Source organism: Trichechus manatus, unplaced genomic scaffold (genome assembly GCF_000243295.1).
Source record: "Trichechus manatus latirostris isolate Lorelei unplaced genomic scaffold, TriManLat1.0 scaffold00047, whole genome shotgun sequence".
Classification (NCBI taxonomy): domain Eukaryota; kingdom Metazoa; phylum Chordata; class Mammalia; order Sirenia; family Trichechidae; genus Trichechus; species Trichechus manatus.
The window spans coordinates 13,610,109-13,629,418 of NW_004443983.1; the positions used below are offsets into that span (position 1 = coordinate 13,610,109).

The 19,310-nt window shown below is 35.2% G+C and overlaps 1 protein-coding gene across 16 annotated transcripts in view; it reads right to left on the reverse strand.

Moving 5' to 3' along the window:
* FER (FER tyrosine kinase) overlaps nucleotides 1-19,310 on the reverse strand; it is a 492,503-nt gene that overhangs the window by 391,881 nt on the left and 81,312 nt on the right. For 15 of the 16 annotated variants that reach the window (XM_023731992.1, XM_023731996.1, XM_023731995.1 and 12 more), the window contains 2 exons: nucleotides 18,685-18,953; nucleotides 1,499-1,672 (listed from right to left, as the gene is read on the reverse strand). In XM_023731992.1, coding sequence (XP_023587760.1) covers nucleotides 1,499-1,672; nucleotides 18,685-18,891 — 381 coding nt within the window. In that variant the 5' untranslated portion in view covers nucleotides 18,892-18,953. The remainder of the gene's footprint in view (nucleotides 1-1,498; nucleotides 1,673-18,684; nucleotides 18,954-19,310) is intronic. The other variant, XM_023731994.1, reaches the window with a different exon arrangement.

The window sequence follows — 19,310 nt, forward strand, 5'->3', positions numbered from 1 at the left end:
GAAGAAAATCCCAGAAATAACAGTGGAGCCCTCTTTTAAGAACTGCTGCATCACCAGTCTTCTTAATGTCAGAGAGGACGACAATGTGTTAAAAAAGCAAAAATATCAACAGCTATGATATAAACGCGTTCAAAGCATATGCCTCAAAAAGAAAAATACTTTTGAAATTGCTACAGAATCAATTCATTTTGAAATTCAGGCAAATTAACTGCAAACTGGCAAATTTTCCATTCTGAATTTCTAAAAACTGGCAAATAAATTGAAAACAGTAAGCATTTATCTTGCATGTCCTAAATGAATCATATATCAGGGTAACCAAAAAGTTGATAGAAGAAATTTCTTCTTTCTAGAAGAATTCCAGCTAACAATTGCATTAATAATGATAGAAGTAAAATATCACCATCTTGTAACAGCCAATAAAATAATGGATCTAAGTAATGAACATCACTAGTTTTTAAAACTATCAGGTAAAATACTGATTGGGAAAACTTTTTTAATAAATTCATCAGGCTGAAAACCCTGGAACCTATTAATCAATTTTAACATCACCAAAAGATAAACAAGCAGACATTGTATACCTCCCGATATGAAAAAGAAGCTAACAGAAAAATATAAAATAAGAAAAATTCAATTTTAGAGAGCAAATGATCCGGTTTCTTCTAAAAATAAGTGGTGAGGGGGAAAAAAAAGGAGAACTCCATAGATTAAGAGACTCATTATTCGAATGTAACATGAGGACCTTTGAATCCTGATTCAAACAAACCAACTGTAAAAAAAAAAAAAAAAACATTTAAACAACAATTACTGAACACAGAAGATTTAATCACATAAGGAATTGTTAATTTTAGGTAGAATACTGATAATAAAGTTACATATTTTTAGAAGTGTTCTTATTTTAGCAATACATACTAAAATACTTAAGGAAATAATATAGGGAATTTTCTTTAAACTAGCCTAGTGTAGCAGAAAAAGCTGGTGAAAGTGAAAATAAAAAAAAACACTGAGTAATGGGTAGATGGGAGTTTATTTTACTGTTCTCTCTACTTCTGTAGATTTGCAAATTTCCAAATAAAAAAAGTTTTAAAACGTTATCCAGAAGAGATGAACTCTGAATGTGAAGAAAATTTAGGAATACCTTAACTAATTTATTTTTCCTATATTTTCTTTATTATGTATGCACAGGATGTCACATGATACAAATTAATTTTTTTAAAGCCTTAAAAAACTACTTCAGTAAGCAAAAAATAAAAACACTAAGTGATAAGAAAGCTTTGTATCATAGTTTAATTGAAAGTATTTTCTTTTCCTTAGGGGTACATAAAGTAATAGAATATCTTATAATCAATAATGTTTTATGTTCAATAAAATAAGAAAATACTAACGACACCAAAATCTATTTCTTGTCAAGAAATGATCAGTAAACAATTTCAAAGAATCAAACAGTATGAAATATTTCAGCAAATTTAAAAAACAAGAATTCCAGAATGAAAAGACAAACCTTGATCATCTCTGCCTCTATCTGCTGATGAATACCTATATAACTTTTCTTCACCTGTTGCTTGTCTTTGATCATCATGGTAAGCCTGTGCAATGGTCCAGAGTTTAGGTCCTCTGCATGTGTCTTCATTATCCTACTAAGTTGTTCTGTTTGCTGAATCATAAGTAGCCAAGACTTAAAAAAAAAAAAAAAGATAAAGAAAATTAGCATTTGTATTAGAGATGTCCATTTAGCTATGCTTTACATGTTCAAGAACTTTAAATATTTAGTTTTATATAAATTATTGCTTAACATAAAAATGGTAGGTTCCTGGCAATTGTGCAATGGGATGTGAATGGTTCACATTTAATATCTTCAAATTCAAGTACAAGTGCTTCAAAATTCAGTAATCAGACATTATCAAGAATACCAGGAAAGGATTTTTTTTTTTTAATTTTTTAAAAAAAAGAATACTAGGAAAGGGATTAAGGGATATAGGACTCTTCTGAGAGTCCACATTTGAATGGAGTCTGAAAGACCTCATTTTATCACTTCTCACTCATTTTTTAAAATACTGAAATACTGTTTCTGCCCAAACCATTCTAATTCCCCAGTAAGGTCACAAACTTTCCAATGATCAAATGCAACAGACGTTTTCATCTAATCTGCTTCTCTGTGGCATCTAACCCTGCTGGCTGCCTTCTTCCAGAAGTGAGTTTGCAGAGCTTCCAATCTTGTCTTCCTAGTTTTCTTAAATTTCCTTCTCAATCTTTGGTGCCTGTTCTTCTTTTGCTGCCTATGTCTTAAATGGTGGTAGTCTCTGGATTTCTATCTATAGTCCTCCTTAATTATTAATAAATACCGTTGGTTCACAATAGTTTTTCCAATACAACACACCTGAGGGGCACAACACATTGCCTCAATAGCAAAGACACATACTGGCAGGTTTGGAACAAGTGGACATATGGAGATTGCTGAAGATTAAATCCTTTGTTATTAGTTAGACTTCCTAACTATAAATACTGAAAAAAGTACCAGAGAAATATTCTTCAATATAGGTCTTCAAAAGTCTATTCAGAAACAATTATTGGAACCTACCATGGTAAGGGATGGTCCATGTAAAAAATACAAAAAACGGACAAGGCATGGTTTCAGATATTTACATGAATAATTTCTACTCTATTACTTTGATCTGTGGATGAACATAATTATTCTCTTCCTGTTATAATCCAACATAATCTAAATCAACATTTAATAAGCATCTAAGTCAAAATTATAGCCAAAAGGAAGCACATTCTTAGTCCTAGTCAGCACTCACCAGGGTCTAACTTAGTAATCTTCTTTTTGATACACTGCAATATATATATTTTTTTTTAAAAAAAAAAAAAGCTTTTGAAAACATTTGTTGGAGGGAGGAGGGTCATTTTTAGTTCTGGAATTCTATGATGAACATAGAATAAATGTGATTTATGAACTCATCATATTTACTTTCAAATTATAAAAAGGGTTAATATGCTCTTGACACCACAAAGCAATTTAAAATTAAAGTAGTACTTCCTTTAAAATCTAAAATTTAACAAACATGCAAACAATAAAAAAACTATATAAACATGGATTAAAAACACGAACTAAATGGCCATAATAACTCAAGGAGCTTTGCCTTTTTCACCCTGTTTTCTCTCTAAAAAATACAATGTTGGAAGAAAAAGTTCTATGGAATGTGCAGAAGGTTATGGGTACAAAAAAAAAAAAAAAAAAAAGCAAACCAACACACACACAAAGGGAGAGAAGTCAGTGTTCTTGCCCTATCTTTAAAAAATAAATATTCTCTAAATGCTTTGTAGCAATAAATTTTTGCAATTCTATGTAGGAGTCCTTGTAGTCTAGGGGAGAAGCCTTCTCAGAAGCTAACATTAAAGACCACAGAACAAGGTCAGATTGCCCTCCTCCTCCCACCGGGAACATCCCAGGCTGTCTAATAGCCTTGTTCACTGTAGTCACTGTAAGACGTCCAAACTTTCCTAAGCATGTATTACCACCCCGACTACCAACCCCACACTGCTCTAAATATCTCCTAATCTGACTCAGGCCCCTTCCTAAAGAATCCTCTACTCTTAAGAATTCTTGCTCTATGATTAGAAAACTCATTATACCTCTTATCAGAACTTTGCATTTATCTCCTAGCTTTAACAAAAACCTGTCTTTATGCCACTCTCAAACCCCCCTGCCAAATGCTGCTAACAAACATTCCCCCTTACTGCTCCCAGCTCCTTTGAAGCTCTGGAGACCTCTGCCCACAATCCATCAGCAAGTCTTCATGAGTCAATCTCCAAAATATATTACAAGTCTATCTTCTTCTTTCCATCTCCACTGTCACCCCTTTTTGTGACCATGATTATCTCAGGCTTAGATTATTACACCACCTTCTAATTAGTGTCCTTTCTCCTACTCCTACTCCTCTCAAATCCATTCCCCTTAAGGTAGCAAAAGAGATTATAATGTCATTTTCCTGCTTAAAACCCTACACTGGCTCTACTTTGCATTTAAAATAAATCTAAACTTCTTTCTAAGACTCATAATGTGTCTCACTTTCTGTCCTATGTTTATCCTTCCAGCTTCATATTTTAACACTTTCTAACTAGCAAAATAAATTCTAGGTACATTGTTCTTTCTTCTGTTCCCTGAACACACCAAGCTCTCCCTCTTTCCAGATGCTCTTTCTCTCCTTCACATAGCAAGATCCATCTTTTCCTTTAGGAATAAGCTAAATCTAATGTAAGTCTGTTATTGCCGTTAGCTACCATTAAGTCGGCCTCTGACTTGTGGCAACCTCTTATGTTACAGAGTAGAACTGCTTTCTAGGGTTTTCTTGGCTATAATCTTTATGGAAGCAGTTCACCGGGACTTTCTTCCACGGAGTCGCTGGGTGGGTTTGAACCACCAATCTTTAAGTTAGCAGCCTATCGCAAACCGCCTGCGCCATTCTCTCTTTTATTGTTTATTACCTTCTTAGTATGTAACAGAACTATTTATCCGTATGTATACTTTGGTTTTTTTGTATATTTCCCCAACTACTTCCACTAGAAGTATCATGTTCCTTTGTTCACTATTTCAGGTATTTACCACTATGTCTAAGATATGATGTTGCTGTTGGTTGCCATCCAGGTGATTCTAATTCATGGCCACCTCATGCGTGCAGAGTAAGACTGCTCCATAGTAGATAACAAATATTCATGGGAAGGAGGGAAGGATGAAGGGAGGAAGAGAGGGAGAGAGGGAGGGAGGAATGGAGGGATGGAGGGACAGAGAGAAGGAAGGAAAAAGCCATGAACTGAATGTATGTAATAAAAAGGCAAAAAAAAAAAAAATGTTTTAACCCGGAATTAGATAGCATGGTAGCAATGCCCACTGATGGGAAGGAAAAATAAGCAGGTCTGTCCCCAACTGATAAAACAACAGAGGGATCAAAGCAGCACACATGGCAATACAAAGCACTGACCTAAAAGGAACGGTGAGAGTAGGCAAGATTGAGAAGTGTAGTACTTGAATTAGACGGGTGGCTCGAATATTTCTTATAAAGACAGAAGAGTAAAATGTTAACAGATGCTTGATAATGTAACAAACAAAAGTAAAGATGTACTTAACATTTCAACATTTGCAATAAAACTGATATGGCACTTTGCAGATATGGCTCTTTAATACAGCATAGCAATGAAGGGCTTTATTTGCTCATTAGGATATTTTTGTGGAAGATAACTTTCAGATTTCTCTATTATTCAGAATTCTGCTTGTTAATAAATATTCCTCATGGTGGTGCAGTGGTTACAGCAATCGACTGACAACTGAAAGGTCAGCAGTTTGAAACTACCAGTGGCTCCAAGGGAGAAAGGCGTGGCAGTCTGCTTCCGTAGAGATTTACAGGCTTGGAAATCCTATGGGGTCGCTATGAGTCTGAACTGACTCAAAGGCAGTGACTGGGTAACGGGATATTACCAGTAGTCAGAGTCACTGATGCTGAAAACAATAGTCAAGTTTAGAAATATTAAAAAGTAAATATATTTGAAGTTTAATTTCAAAAAATATAATCATAGGCAAAAAACAAGAGCACAATTTAAAAAACCACTGTGGTTAAGTTTATAAAATAGAATATATATAGCATAACTCTTGAAAGAAAAGCTACAAAGTACAAAAGTAATAGTTTAACTGTCATTGACTACAACAAAAATCAAGACTGAGCGATTGACAGGAAGAAGCATAAGTTTGTTCATTTTCTAATCTTTCAAATTGAAGAGTCAATAGAGAACTTAAGTTATAAAGTTTAAATCAAGAAATACAGGTCAAATTTCAAAAATTAAAATAATGAATATTTATCTAAAAAGCAGACTATATACATCTTCTGAATTATCAGAAGTGATTTTTAATAAAAGTAAACACTGTACTGGGGTGGGGGCAGGAGGGGCGGAGGAAAGCAGATTCATTATTTACGGTGATGGAAATTTGGCAGTGGCTTTGGTGATGGTTGCACAACATGATTAATGTAATTGATGTCACTGAATTGTACACGTGAAAAATTTTAAATTCACAAATGTCATAATTTTTACAACAATAAAAAAAGAAAAGTAAAAAAAATGCTGTCCATAAAGAAAAAGAAAAAAAGAAACAAAGAAGGATTAATAATTGAAAATAAGTTACAAAATAAAAATGGCACTAAACATAGGTTAAACAGTATATGAAAGTGGTATGAACATCTATGGAAAGGAAAACTATCGAATCAAAGTGGCAAAACACTTCACTATATTCGATAACTAAGAAAGAGAAGTAAAATAACTATAACCTATACATATATGTAAAGGCTACCCAGAAAAATATAAACAAAAGATCCAACAGTCATCACATTCAAATGATATGTTCAAATGATAAAAAATATAAAACAAAAGGGGTACATTATGACACAAAAGAATATCAACCACAATGAAGATACAACTATCATGAATCATATGTTCCAGAAAACAGTACATCAAAATACAAAAAGCAAAAATAATTGAAAATGCAATGAGAATTCCAAACCTAGCAGAAGAATTAAATCTCTGCCTGTGCCAGAAAAACTAATAATATAGAATATTTAAATAAATAATTTAATAATAAATGTTTGACCTATCATTATACATAAAACTCTATCATCTATAAACCAAAAACCCATTACCATCGAGTCAATTCCAACTCAGAGCGGCCCTATAGGATAGAGTACAACTGCCCTACAGGGTTTCCAAGGAGTGGCTGGTGGATTCGAACTGCCGATCTTTTTGGTTAGCAGCCATAGCTCTTAACCACTATGCCACCGTGGTTTCGTATTCTCTAGCTAGCCCCTCACAATTGAAGAAAAAAATCATTAACAGAATTTAAGAGAAAAAAATTCTTATCATCCCTAAATAACTTATAGGCCAAAAAATAAAGTTTTTTTAAACTAACAGAAGATCTGGAAAATAAAATTAACTGAATTCTGTATATCAAAATCTACAGAATACAGCTCAATCTGCTTGAAGAAAAATTCACAAACTTTTACACTTCTATTTATAAATAAGAAAAAAGAACCAATTTATTAAACACTCAAACAAAGTAAAACAAAGGAAAGAATTAAAAAGAAAAACTTAAAAGATACTTATGAATTTTAAAAAAATTTAAAAAAGAATTGTTGGTAATATTAAAAGCAACAGTCAAGAAATCAAAAGATGTATTGCATTGGGCAAATCTGCTGCAAAAGACCTTTTTAAAGAGTTAAAAAGCAAAGATGTCACTTTAAGAATTAAGGTGTGCCTGACCCAAGCCTTGGCAATTTCAATCATCTCATATGCATGAGAAAGTCGGACAATGAATAATGAAGACGGAATAAGAAGTGTTTCATTCTCTTGTACACAGGGTCACTATGAGTCAGAACTGACTCCAGGGCACCTAAGGACAACAACGACAATATTAAAAAGGAGAACTGACTTGACTACAGAAAATAAAGTATCAAAAATTAGGTCTAAGAAAGGAAAAATCACCATAGATTAAGAATAAATTACAAGACCTTCGAGAGAAAAATCTGAAAGAATGAAATGGATGTTCATTTTTTAAGAGAAATAAAAATTATCAGAATTGATACTTCAAGAGATAATGCGCAGATAGATTATTTGACTGTTTGCTCACAGATACATTCTCAGCCCTTTACCTGAAGGGACTTGATTTCTGCAAACTGTAAATCCCAGGCTCCCTTGCTAACTTAATAAATGCATGGTGTCATGTGTCCACCACTACAGTACCATACAGATAATTTTACTGCACTAAAAATGATCTGTACTAAACTTACTAATCTCTCCCCCACCACCTGAATCCCTGGCACCATGATCTTTTCACTGTCTCTATAGTTTTGCCTTCTTCAGAATGCCATATGGTTGGAATTATATAGTATGTGGCTTTTTCAGATTCGTTTCTTTAATTTAAGGTTCCTCGATTTTAGGTCTTTTCAGAAAGCTCAAATATTTTTACTGTTGAATAACTTCAAATCCTTTGAATCAGGTAACACAGATACAAGCAATGGAGAACAGCAATGACTGAGAAAAGGAAAACAAACAAGGCAAGCCCCCCAATTGCTCTGATTGACTACTTTGAGAGGCTGTGGCACAGAGAGAAAGAAACTGAGCCAAAGCCCAGCAGAATCCCAGAGTTGAGGAGACAAAGCTGAGAGTTCATAGGAAAGACTACTAGAGAGGAAAAAGGTGCACAGAGAAAGAAGCCTAGAGATCTGCAGCAGGTCTCTAGTACTCAGCAGAGTCCTGATCAGTGCATGCATGTGAGGAAAATACCAGAGGCTGGAGCAAGAACCAACTAAAAGGGTTACAAATAGCAGTATCTGGCGCTCACACAGGACGGGAAATAGTGCCTATTCCCTCCAGCCGCATGGAAAAACTCATAATTTACAGGGCATTGGGTAGAGTTATCAGGAAGGTCTTGCTTTGGTAGTGGGGAATAATTAGCCCTAGAGTTAACACTGCTCTGGTCCTGCCTAAATAATACTAAAAGCAAGACTCAAAAGGATCAACCTGTTTCCAATTAACTTAACTAAAACCCAGAACAAAGCTCAAGAACACATAGCAATATAAGCTATGCAAAATGAAACAGAATAAAAAGAACCAAAAAGGGGGGTGGGCATCACTGAGCCATGCAAAACTTCTAGAGATCCAATACATGTGTACTTGGAAACCCTGAAGGACAGAGAAAGGAAAAGAGCAAAAGTATTTGAAGAAATAATGGCCAAAAATTTTCCAAATTTGAGGAAAATTAAAAACCCACAGATCCAAGCAGATGAATGAACCCCAAGCACAAAAAACATGAAGAAAACCACACTATCAGTATCATAACCGAGTCAGACTGACTTGGGACATGCCTATATTTTGTCGTCGTTAGTTGCCATCAAGTCGATTCCAATTCATGGCAACCTCATTTGTGCAGAGTAGAAGAGCTCCATAGGGTTTTCAAGGCTATGACCTTTCAGAAGCAGATTACCAGGCCTGTCTTCCGAGGCACCTCTGGATGGATTCAAACTTCCAGCCTTTTGGCTAGTAGTCTAATACTTAACCGTCTGTACAACCCAGGGACTACTAAATATTCTGCAATGATAATATAATAATTTTCATAAGCTGGTTACATATATGAAACCTCATCAATTGTATAACTCATTGAGATGAATTCCTGGGTATCTGAATTTTTCTTATGGCCTTTAAAATTTCTTCTTCTGTAAGTACAGCAGAAATTGACTAGTTTCCCTTACTGCATAGTTTATGTCATTATATTTAGAACTGCAGGTATGTGTTCAACTGATAAAGCTTTTTAAAGAACCAAAGAACTGAAGATATTAGTGAAGTCAGCAGGAGATGGATCATCTGAGTTAGGTATGGTCTTCAATGTCAGAGGAATTTCACCTTCTCTATTTCATTAAATAAAGTTATCCTAACAATGGAAAGGAAGGCTGAAACTTTTAAGCTACTGTTATTTCAAACATTATAAATTCTCGTATTATCAAACACTAACATAATAACCAAAATTAATCCTGAACAAAAATATACTGTTAACAATAAATAAATAAATTTTTATATGAAATTAGCATACTCAAATGCAATAGCTGCGTTCTAAAAACTGGTACCAAATATCCTGCATTGGCTCAGTTACTGTCCAATCCCAGAAGAAAGAAAGCCATTTCTGGAAACCATATGACTACCAGGATATTACCATTGCTATTAGAAAGAATAACTCTGAATATCTAAACACAAACCAGGTCAAGAATAAGGCTACATTATTTTTTCTTTCCCAGTACTTCTTCAGCTTCTTAGTGTCCCTCAATTGCTTTTGTTCCTCTTCGCCTTAAGCTACCCTTCTTGTTCTTTTGAGGAAGAACAGTATATTGAAAGATGTTGCTGTTGTTGTTAAGTGCCATCAAGTTGGTTCCCAAACATAGTGACCCTATGTACAACAGAACAAAATACTGCCTGGTCCTGTGCCATCCTCACGATCGTTGCTATGTTTGAGCCCATTGTTGCAGCTACCAGGTCAATCCATCTCATTAAGGGTCTTTCTCTTTTTCCCTTACCCTCTACTTTACCAAGCATGATGTCCTGCTCCAGGGACTTGTCCCTCCTGATAACACATCTGTGATGGTTAAGACTGTGTGTCAACTTGGCTGGGCCATGATTCTCATGTTTATATGTGATCACTCCCATGACTGAATATGCTGTAAGTAGTCAATCAGTGGAAAGGGAGTTTCCCTGGGGGTGTGGCCTGTATCTGAATATAAGCAGACGTTCCAGCTTTTTGCTCACTCTGGATCCCACGGCTACCTCTTGCTCTCTGACTTGCTGATTTTGGGTTCGCCAGCCCCTGCAGCTATGTGAATTAGGAGAAACCTTACAGTCTTGCATGCCGATCTTGGAATTCGTTGACCTTCACAGCCTGTAAGCGGGAGCCCTGCTCTCCGACCTGCCAATCTTGGGCTTGCCAGCTTCTGCAGCTGCGTGAATTGGGAGAGGCCTCTACCCTGATCCACCGACTTGGGATGTTCTAGCCTCTACAATCGCGTGAGCTGTTTCCTCGATGTAAATCTATATATATATATACAGACACTCACAGATTTATATGAGCCTTCCTCCAATCCTGATGCCTCATTCTTCTTCATATAGTCCAGTATATAGACTGAATAAGTATGGTGAAAGGACACAACCCCGACCCATGCCTCTCCTGATTTTAAACCACACAGTATCATCTTGTTTTGCTTGTGATGTTAATGATAGTTTAATAATTTCTGCATTCTGCTGGATCATCTTTCTTTGGAATGGGCACAAACAGGGATGTATTTCAGTCAGTTGGCCAGAAGATGTCAAAGGGCAGCTCAAGAAGACAAACTAAAGTATTGTAATGAATTGTGCAAAGACTTGGAGTTAGAAAACCAAAAGGAAAGAACACGCTCGGCATTTCTCAAGCTGAAAGAAGCAAAAAAAAATTCAAGCCTCGAGTTGTAATACTGAAGGATTCTGTGGGCAAAATACTGAATGACACAGGAAGCATCAAAAGGAGATGGAAGGAATATACAGAGTAACTGTACTAAAAAGAACTGGTTGATGTTCAACCATTTTAGGAGGTAGCATATGATCAAGAACTGATGGTACTGAAGGAAGAAGTCCAAGATACACAGAAGGCACTCGCAAAAAACAAGGCTCTGGGAATTGATGGAATACCAATTGAGATGTTTCAACAAACAGATGCAGTGATAGAGGTGCTCATTTGTCTATATAAATACTAAGTGAGGTAAATATCTTCATCTTATAGATGTGGAAACTGATTGCCAGAGAAATTAAATAATCTGTCCAAAATCACACAGCTAATAAATGGAAGAGTTTGAATTCAAACCCAATCTACCTCTTAATTTTGCTAGACCTGGCACATACTAGGATATTTGGAGGATAGAAAATTAATGAATTAATCAATTGGAAATTCTGGATGTGCAACAATTAACTAGCAAGGAGTAACAGGAATAATAATACAGTTAGTTAATAAAGACCTGTAGACACTCTCTTCCAAACTGGTTATGAATGAAATTCCACTACAGCTTTTAGGCAGATATTCAGAAAAAAGTATGGAAATCTAAAGTCCCTTACATCTATAGGACATTTGAGAATAATTATTTAAGCTAAACTGATGAGAGTACTTTATACACTGGTTACAAATTACAGAGTAATCTTTAATTAATCTGTACTTGGTACTTATCATTAACTTCACTCTTAGCGATAGGGATAAGGTTATTTGCTCCCATTAGGCCACCTACTTTTGTAGCTTGAGTAACATGTAAAGTGAAGAAGTCCTTCTAGGCAAAGATTAGTGAGTCATTCTTGATACAACATGCTCACTTAGAAGCAATGGAGAAGAAAATGAAAGAGCCCTCTCACTGTAATTGGGTTTTTAACTATAATAATGATCCAACATTTGAATTACCCTAAGCAGAAGAATAAGAAACAAGTCACCATCATCATTTTTTCTAATCAACGTCAATATCACACTGGATAATTAGAAATAATACCACTTTTAAGACAATGACGCAGATAGTATACATCTTCCTACAACCCAAGGAAACAAAATTACTGATCTGAGATTTTTAAGATTTAGAACAGTCTCCAGAATTCTGAGTAGTATAGTGAATAATATTAATATTATACCATAAAAATACTTTTACCTGGAAAGTATGATTTTAAAAAATTTTCTGAATACCTAAAAGTGATTTTTGTTGTTGTTGTTGTTTTGTGCCTACAAATGAAATGGTTCCTGGAAATAAGTGCATCTCTTATTTCATAATAAAAAGGGAAATAATGATTCAATTTACAGAATTTTTATTCTTCCCTTCCCCACCCCCAAAAAAATCAATCAGTTACATACACTAAATAGCATCCCAGGTTTCTAAAATCATTAATGTAAGTCCTAAAATGCCTATTTTACTCTTAGGAAGTCAATAGAGGTAAATAGTACCAGTTATAGCAGGATGAATACATGCTATAAGGAAAGTAAACACTGTACTCAATTTTTGAAAGAGAAAAGAACATAGGGAGAAAAATTATGTCCTTTAAAAGCACACATCATGTCCTTTCTTGCCTTCCACTTTTGAACTAATATATGTGTGGTGAGGTAAATCAGTACTCCATAAACAGGTAGCAATTTACATGTTTTGAGTTCATCATACCAAAAAGTATTTATTCTAGGACACTGAGTCAAACAGCAAACTACTACTGGAGCTATAATTACAGTAAAGCATTGAAAATAATCAACAAGATGACTCAAGCTTGAAAAATACCTAAATAATAGTTGTCATAAATAGCTTTTAACTGCAGACTGTATCTTCCAACTACTTAGTTTCTTTCTTTTGGTTGTTTTGTTAAAAATGCAGTATAAAAGTTCCATGAAGAATGCAGTTTCTGCACCACAACCAAAAAAAACCAAACTCATTGCCCTTGAGTCGATTCCGACACATAGTGACCCTACAGAACACAGTAAGACTGCCCCATAGGGTTTCGAAAGAGCGGCTGGTGGATTTGGACCGCCAACCTTTTTGTTAGCAGTTAACCTCTTAACACTGCGCCGCCTAACTGCAAACCCTAGTGGCAGTTCTACTCTGTCCAATAGGGTTGCAATGAGTCAGAATCGACTCAACGGCAATGGGGATTTCTGCACCATACAAGACTCAAAATAAATGGTTCTCTGAAACGAAAGTTGTTATTCACAGTCTGCCTATTATGTAAGAAAAATGCTTTGGAATCTATGAATCCTTATGGGATATAAAAATCCAGAAGATAGCTCGTTAAACTTCCCTAAAGCCAACATTTTCAAAGATTCATGCAACTGCAAAGGAAACCTCTTGTATTTCCCATTCATAAGAGTCTCTATTTCTGCATTTCAGAGCTCTGGTGGCACAGTGGTTAAGCACTCACTGCTAACCAAAAGGTCCATGGTTCAAACACCAGCAGCTCCAAGCAAGAAAGATGTGGCAGTCTGCTTCTGTGAAGATTACAGCCTTGGAAACCCTATGGGGCAGTTCTCCTCTGTCCTATAGGGTCGCTATGAGTCAGAATCGATTTGACAGCAACGAGTTTGGGTTTTTTGGTTTTCTGCATTTTCCTCAAAAGCTTCCTAGTTTCCCTAGGTGCAATAAGAATCACCTGAAAAGCCTTTTTAAAATAGCAATTCTTGAGTCCTATAGCCAGAGATTCTGATTTAGTAGATTTTGAATTGGGCCCAGGCATCATTACCCAGATAATTCTAACACACAGCAGTTCTGCTGTAACACAACATTTATGTTCCTAATAATGACCACTTTGTGTAAAATCATATAATACAAACCACAGAGCTTTTAGAAAAATCTGTTATACATACAGCACTACAAAAAACTCATCAGTGACACATAAAAAACCAGATAGGAACCTAATAAAAATGTAGTACAGTTTTACATATATTGTTAAGAAATACATAAGTGATATAATAAATACAGCACTTTACTTGACAAAGCACTAAAGGTTGCTTGTCAAAGTAAGTGTCAGAAGGGCTGCAGCTTATAGCTCTGTATCTGAAATTATCTGCTATTTAGATTCAGAATTATCTGAAATTGGACAGAAAGCTGCAATATCACAGGTGGATGAGCTGGCTCATAACACAAAAGGCAAAGAGAAGTAGCTGCTAAATGTTTGAAGCATATGTGTATCTGTGTGAATTCCTACGCAACTCTATTCAGCTAGGTACAGTTTTTGGCATTCACCTAGTGCCTCTCACAAACAAAATCACGCACAAGCAATACAAAATGCATGTTATGCTCAAAGTGTTTCTTGATATACCAATTGCACTGGAACCAATTCAGGTTTTCAAATCAAGCATTATAGAAAAACTTGAGAATCACTGCCCAAAAAACATATATTGAACAAATAGTTAAAACCCTAGTTGTACAGGTTCAAGTTACATTATATGTGTATTATGTAATTATTAAATAGTAAGTCTGGTTCATCAAAAAGCATTTTCATTACTTTTAATTCCCTCATAGAATATGGAACAATACCAGTATTTCAATTCACTTAATGTTTAAAAGGTAAACCCATCATCCCTTCAAGCAGATTTTATGTTATCTGGGGATTATGAGATTTTCCGTATCACTGTACCATTCCAAAAGATATGGGATTTTCCATACCACTGTATTCTGACAGGCATAATGCTTAAATGAATAAGAAAACACAAAGCAAAATTCATCTTTAGCACACAATAAAGTAAGTCCTCAAAAAAAATCACTAATTGAAGATATAAAATGATTGTTAAATCTATGAAAAGATATTTAATTTCATTCCTAATCAAAGAATACAAGTTGAACCCGCACTAAGATACCATCTCTTACCTATCAGATTAACAAAATTTCAAAAGTTTGATAACACATTCTGTTGTTCACATTAAGTGGAAATGGCACACTATATATTCCTGGCAGATATGCAAAATGGGAGAAAAAAAAATCTGGCACTATATAAGAAAACTACATATAATTTATACTTTGACCTAGAAATCCCATTTCCAGGAATTTACCCTGAAGATACCTACAACAACAGGAAAATCATCTGCACAAGGTTACTCACTGCAGTATTATTTGTAATTGCAAAATACTATGAAACCTAAAATTCTATACATAGTAAATTAGTTGAATGCCCAAATATTCTAAGTACAATTCTCCACTAAAAGGAATCAGAATTCCTAGGGAAAGTGGTTTATTCCAGGCTGGAGTAGGGAACACTCAAGAAGAGCCTGGAATATCTTATGATGCCAAGAAGTAAAGAAGTATTCAAAGAATAATGCGGCACAGAGTGCAGGTAATTAAAGACAAAATGGCTGTCCAGGTCTCCATCTCTCAATTATGTCCTCCTAAAATAATTCAAAACTACAAGAAGAGAAAAATGAAATCACACAAAACCACACCCTCAAGATGAACTGAAGACAGAATCACCAAAGTTCACAATAATTTAAGAGAAAGATCTCCAAATCGCGGAGTGCAATCTCTCACACCCGTTACAGGTTACAGGCAATTGAAGAGACACAACAACTAAATGCAATGAGCAATTGTGGACTGGATCCTGGATCGGAACGCAAAATATTTGCCAAAAGACACATTATTGGAATAACTGGCAAAAGCTGGATATTAAATATATTTTTGATAATAGCAAAGTAGCAATGTTAAATTACCCAAATTTGATCATTATATTATGGACATGTTATTAGAAAATATATGCTTAAGTATTTAGGGATAAAGGGGCATATATCTTCAACCAACCTGCAAATGATTCAGGAAAATATATATATATAATTATGTATAGAGAAAAAGGGACCCATAAAGCAAATATGGCAAAATGTTAATCCAGCTGATTGAGTGAAGGGCATTGGGGAGTTCTTTGTTTTATGCTTGCAACCCTGATGTAAATTTTAAAATTTTAAGCAGAGACATAAAAATCACTAGCTGAAAGACTTTTGATTCCAGTCAAGATGGAGAAACAGGGGCCAATTTACCCTCCTGACTAAAACAACTAAAAAACTGGACAAAATATATGAAACAACAGCACTCAAGGCATTGGACATCAGTCAGCAACAAGAATGATCCCTGAGAGACTATAAAAACAAAGGAAGTGAGCCCTAAGATTGTCCCAACTTATAGTCCCAATTCAGTGTGTGAGCTGGGCCATATTCCCTCTGAAGGCTCTAGAGGATGACCCTTTCTTGTCTCTCTGGTAGCCCCAGGTGTTCCTTGGTTTGCAGCTATAGTATAACTCTGTTGTCACAAAGATATCTTCCCTCTGTCTCTTCTCTTTTATAAGGATACCACTAAGAGTGGATTAGGATCCACCCTGGTATGGACCTTATGTTAACTGATAACATCTTCAAAGACTCTATTTTCAAATAAGGTCATGCTCACAGGTAGTTGGAGTCAAGACTTCAATGTATCTTTTGGGGGGACACAATTCAATCCATAACAGAGACCTAAATGTAAACTTAAAACTATAAAACTTCAAGATGAAGACACAGGAGAAACTCTTTGTAACTTTGAGTCAGGCAAAGACTTTTAGATGAAACAAAAGCACAAGTCTCTAGACAAAAAAAATTGATAAACTGAATATTACTTGTAGGTAGAATAAATTATTCTTTTTCAGCGTTAAAAGAAAAAGCTGACATATTCCTTGTTTTCCTTTGCATTCCTAACCACTGTTCAACAGCTTCCTCTTAACATTTCCTCTTTTGAAAGCAACATCAGTCACTTAAACCACCCCCTCTAATTCTTATTACCTTTCCCTAGCACCCATCCCCATCCCAAATATAGTCCTGCCTTCCTTAATTATTTTAGCACTTGTCTCCCTCTGTCCTTCACCAAAATACTTAATGCTTCAGTATCCATACTGATGACTCTTCAACTGGCCTAATCTCCTAAATCCCAATCGTCTTACCTATTAATCTTATTACTCATTCCTTTTACTACATCTTTATAGAGTATATTTCCATTAAAGAGTGAAGAAAACTCATGGCTAATTCTTCATTCCTTCCAAAAATCCCAATAAAAATGCAATATAGTAATTTAAAGTATAAATTCACAACCACAGATAAGAGATGTTAACAGAATTAAAGAAAATTAAAAGCAGGTAAGTGGTAAGTAATTAGCATATCAGGAAAATTTGAAACATAAGTGCCTGCAAAGGGGAAGGTCAAGAAGAAAAGGCCAATTTATGAGTCAGACAACTCCAGAAAAGCTCTGGAGAGAGTTCTGAAACAAGAAGATTGATTCAAAATCTATATAAGAAGTAAACAGAACCCTAGTTCTTCTTCTTCAGGCTCCACAGACAGGCAACTATTCTTCTACCAGTGCAATAGAAAATATAGGAGGACAAAATGAACCAGAGAGTCTTTGGCCTCAGGGACAGTAAGAAGCTTACCAAAAATCAGAGAATTAAATAAAATATGACTTTTAAGACATCCAGCCTACTTTCCTATTCCTATTTTATCTATTCCCATAGTATAACAGCAGGTTTGTATCTGCAGATAGAATTGTCAGATAAAACACAGGACAACTAGTTAAATTTGAATTTGAGATAAATAACAAATAATTTCAGAATACACTAAAAAATTATTTGTTGTTTATCTCAAATTCAAATTTAACTAGGTGTCATCATATATTTTTAGCTGCTAAATCTGGCAACCCTACATGCAAACAAGAGACCAGAGAATTCCTCTTTGGGGAATCTGACTGGTCCAGGAAAAGAAAGTTAAAGATACTGACATTAAGGGGCACTCAAGAAAATCACAGATCCTTCCCTAATCATATATACACACCACACAGGCACACATTCTCCATAGAAAACAGGGTTTTCCTACAATTTACTCAAATCCTAAGACACATAAGTGAAAGAAAAATACTACTTTTTTAACTTTCCAAAGTAAAAAGTTTTCCTTGACCATGAATAAATACGGTGAAACATAATATTTAAGTAAGGCGAAGGAAATAAATGGAGTAAATATTCAAGAACTGTTAAGGCATTTAATATTTCATCTTTAACGTCTTCAAAGAACAATTTAACAGTGCAGCTCTGGCCCTCTTTTTTATATGACAGAATAATCTTGCAGTTAAGAAACTATACTGCTTATCGAATAGATTTTTTTTAAATGTGACTAATTCGCAGACTAGTGTTTTAGTAATAAATAAAACGATAACAAAGAAAACCTGCATGTTAAAATATTCCACCTGATTCTCTATACTAATGACTCACAGAACGATTTAGGGAGGTTGGTTATAATGAGAGGGCTAATGGGACCAAAAGCAGGTAGGTTAATAAAACAAAATAAAATTTCTAACAATGGTTCCCAAATCTGACTAATCATTAGAATAACCTAGACAGCTTGAAAGAAAAAAGATCTCAAAGTCCCTACCAAACACTAAATCAGAACTTCAGGAGGTATGCCCCAAAATCTGTAATTTTTAAGTTTCTCCATGAGATTCTGATAATCAGAAAGAATCTGGAACCACTGCCTTAGAATGCTGACATTGGTATGTTCATTCAATAGTATGATCTATTTACTTTAAGCACAATTATGATGCTATACATAACAAATGATGAAATTCTTCTTCTTACCTTGGATACATTGCTGACATAATTCATTTGGACAGTACTTTCCTTATCAACTTGATTACAAAGGTTCTGTAAACTAGTTGCATATTCTTTATCACTTTTTATTCTCAGGGCCATAAATTTCTTTACTGTTTCCAATAACCGTAATTCCCAGTCTTGCAATTTTAACACAGCTTCATGCGAATTCTTCAGGTCACTCCCAAATCCCATTTTTGTAAGGCACTGTCTTTATCCTCCACGCTGCACAAGTGAGCCTTCTAATCAGCACATATCTGTGTATGCAAACAGAAGAAAACAATCTTAAATAAAAAGGAAACATGTCTTATACTAAATAGATAATAGATAAGTGGTATCTTGGGTGAAGGGTGAGACAGTACACAATACAGGAGAAACCAGCACAACTTGTACTAGGAAAGGTCATGGAAGCCCCACAGACACATCCAAACTCCCTGAGAGACTGAATTGCTGGGCGAAGGGCTCTGGGGACCATGGTCTCAGGGAACATCTGCTCAACTCGCATGACACAGCTTATAAAGACAATGCTCTACATTCTACCTTGGTGAGTAGTGTCTGGGGTCTTAAAAGCTTGTGAGTGGCCATCTAAGATACTCCACTGGTCTCATCCCTTC